This window comes from Nanorana parkeri, unplaced genomic scaffold, assembly GCF_000935625.1.
Source record: "Nanorana parkeri isolate BGI_ZX_2015 unplaced genomic scaffold, ASM93562v1 scaffold37, whole genome shotgun sequence".
In the NCBI taxonomy this organism is placed as follows: domain Eukaryota; kingdom Metazoa; phylum Chordata; class Amphibia; order Anura; family Dicroglossidae; genus Nanorana; species Nanorana parkeri.
In genome coordinates this window covers 1,998,480-2,000,878 of record NW_017306305.1, presented here as the reverse complement: position 1 = coordinate 2,000,878, position 2,399 = coordinate 1,998,480, and the positions used below count along the sequence as shown (strand labels likewise).

The following is a 2,399-nucleotide window of genomic DNA, read 5'->3' as shown; positions in this document are numbered from 1 at the left end:
ACACACACACACACACACACACACACACACACACACACACACACACACACACACACAGAGAATAACATTTTATTGATTTTAGAAAATAGGGGATATACACAGTAGGAGATGCAAACAATCCAGGAAAAGTTCTTGCGCACTGGGATAACATAGCACAGGAAGGCACCACAGTGTTCTGTCAGATAAAATGAATTGTTCCAAATTGCATAAAGTCGCACAGAAAACAGTAAGGAGCACAGAGGCTTGTGACATTTTTATTTGGCACCCTTGACTGACTTTTTTTTCTTTTCTTCTTCTTTAGCTGACCCTCTTGTCGGAAGCATTGCCACCCAGTACACGACCAACAGAGCAGAGCATGACAGAATGGCCAGACAGTGGACCAAGAGATATGCCACATAAATACAATTTGGCACACCAGTCTGTCTGTGATGGCAAGAGCTGCTTGTTCATTGGGCAATGGAGGGTGGGAGTCTGCAAAGAATAGGTTATTTCTATAACAGATTTTATTCAGTCTTTTATTTCCAGAGAATTTTGTTATTGTAACTTAAGGTATCTTTCTGCGGTAACTGACTGGATTACAGAAACCTCTGAATTAGGATCTAATGAGGAATACAAAGATTGTAAAGTTGTTTTCCCCTGTTTTATTTTTGGTTCTGGATGCGATTATGTAAACTATTCAATTTAATTTTGTACAGTTACACTGCTTATACTGTATACCTCTGTGTTGTCCTTTTGTTCAAGTATTGAATGAGTATTTGTGTGTGAGAGATAAATTGTAGAGTGCGTGTGACAAACATAACCAAGTCTCTACTGTAAGGGGCCGGGTTATATGTATTAAACATTTTACACTTTATATCCTTTTTCCTTTTTTTGTATGTTGGTGAGCTTTGATGGAAGAGGTGGTAATGGAACCTGTAGTAAAATACCTTAAGCTGTTTAAATGTAAAAGTGGATAAGAATTACTCCGTGGATTGGTTATATGTTGTAGGCTAATGAAGTCTGCATTTGTTACTGTGCTAATAAAAGTGGAAAATACAAGTGTTTGCTGTGTTTTCTGATGTCCGGGGTGATGAAGGGAAAGCATCTATTCCACCTTACATTGCCTTTGAGACTTGCTGGTGTTGTGTTGAAAACTAAAACTCTCTACTATGAAATACTTTTACTAGTATGATGGAGGTTAAATATAGAGGTGCACCGAAGTGGACATTTTAAAACCGAAATAAAAAAAATTGTCAGGCCGATACCGAAAATGTTTTTTTATTTTAACTTTTTCACATTTTTTAAATATTTTATTTTTATAAACTTCTCAATTTTTTTATTTTTATTTTTTACATTACTTTTAGGGGCTTCGGGGAAATATTAGGGGTCTAAACAGACCCCTGATAGTTCCCTTTTTCAAATAGAAAAAGAGATTGAGAACACAAAGTCCTCTATCTCTTTTTCTGTGTCCCCTGTTATCAATGAACAGGAATCTCTGACTGTTCCTGTTCATTGATAACATGAGGACAGCGTATGGTTACTATAACCACAACTATGAATGAACAGGAGGTGATTAACACTTTCATTCATTAATAATTGAGGATATAGTACACATACCATGTCCTCCAATTATCTACAAACACTCAGCGATCACTGAGTGATCTCCTCTCTGACACGCTGTCACAGGAGGCTGAGCCAGCGGTGTAGGGAGGAGAGCTCAGCCTCCTGTGACAGCGCAGTCTGTCTCCGCCCACACAACGCCCTGCCAGGCTGTGATAGGAGGCTGAGCATTGTGGGAGGAGACGCCGGCCACTCGCAGCGCTCGGCCACCTGTGAAACTTTCTCTCCTCCCCACTGGGACACAGAGCAGCGCCCAGCGGGGAGGAGAAAAAGCAGGGATGCGCCAATGTATAGGCAGAAAAATTGCACTTTCGGCATTATGCCAAAAGTGCCATTTTCGTCCGACGTGTTTTCGGCGGCCGATATATCGGTGCATCCCTAGTTAAAGAACGCCTCTCCTCCCACCGATCTCCATACAATGGAGAGAAAACCTATGGCTGCCAACTTTCTGGGCTGTCCTTCTCTTGTATTACTTCAATGAACAAAATATACAGCCACCAAAGCCATAACTTCCAACCTACATTCTTACTTTAACCAGTTGACATCCGCGGTGTTAAACCCCCTTCCCATCCAGGCCATTTTTCAGTATTCAGCGCTGCAGTACTTTAACTGACATTTATTCCGTCATGCAGCGCTGTACTGAAATGAATTTTATACCCTTTTTTGGGGACAGATAGAGCTTTCTTTTGGTGGTATTTATTCACCACTGGGGGTTTTATTTTTTTACTATATTAAGGAAAAATTACCGAAATTTTTTTTTAAAAAACAGTTTCCCCTATATTAAATGATAAAACATTTAT

The 2,399-nt window shown here is 39.8% G+C and overlaps 1 protein-coding gene across 2 annotated transcripts in view; it reads left to right on the top strand.

Annotated features, from left to right (window-relative positions):
* Nucleotides 1–1,038, top strand: part of UBE2E1 (ubiquitin conjugating enzyme E2 E1) — a 29,155-nt gene extending 28,117 nt beyond the window's left edge. For both annotated transcript variants that reach the window (XM_018570185.1, XM_018570179.1), the window contains one exon: nt 302–1,038. In XM_018570185.1, coding sequence (XP_018425687.1) covers nt 302–399 — 98 coding nt within the window. In that variant the 3' untranslated portion in view covers nt 400–1,038. The remainder of the gene's footprint in view (nt 1–301) is intronic.
* Nucleotides 1,039–2,399: the final 1,361 nt, after the last annotated feature.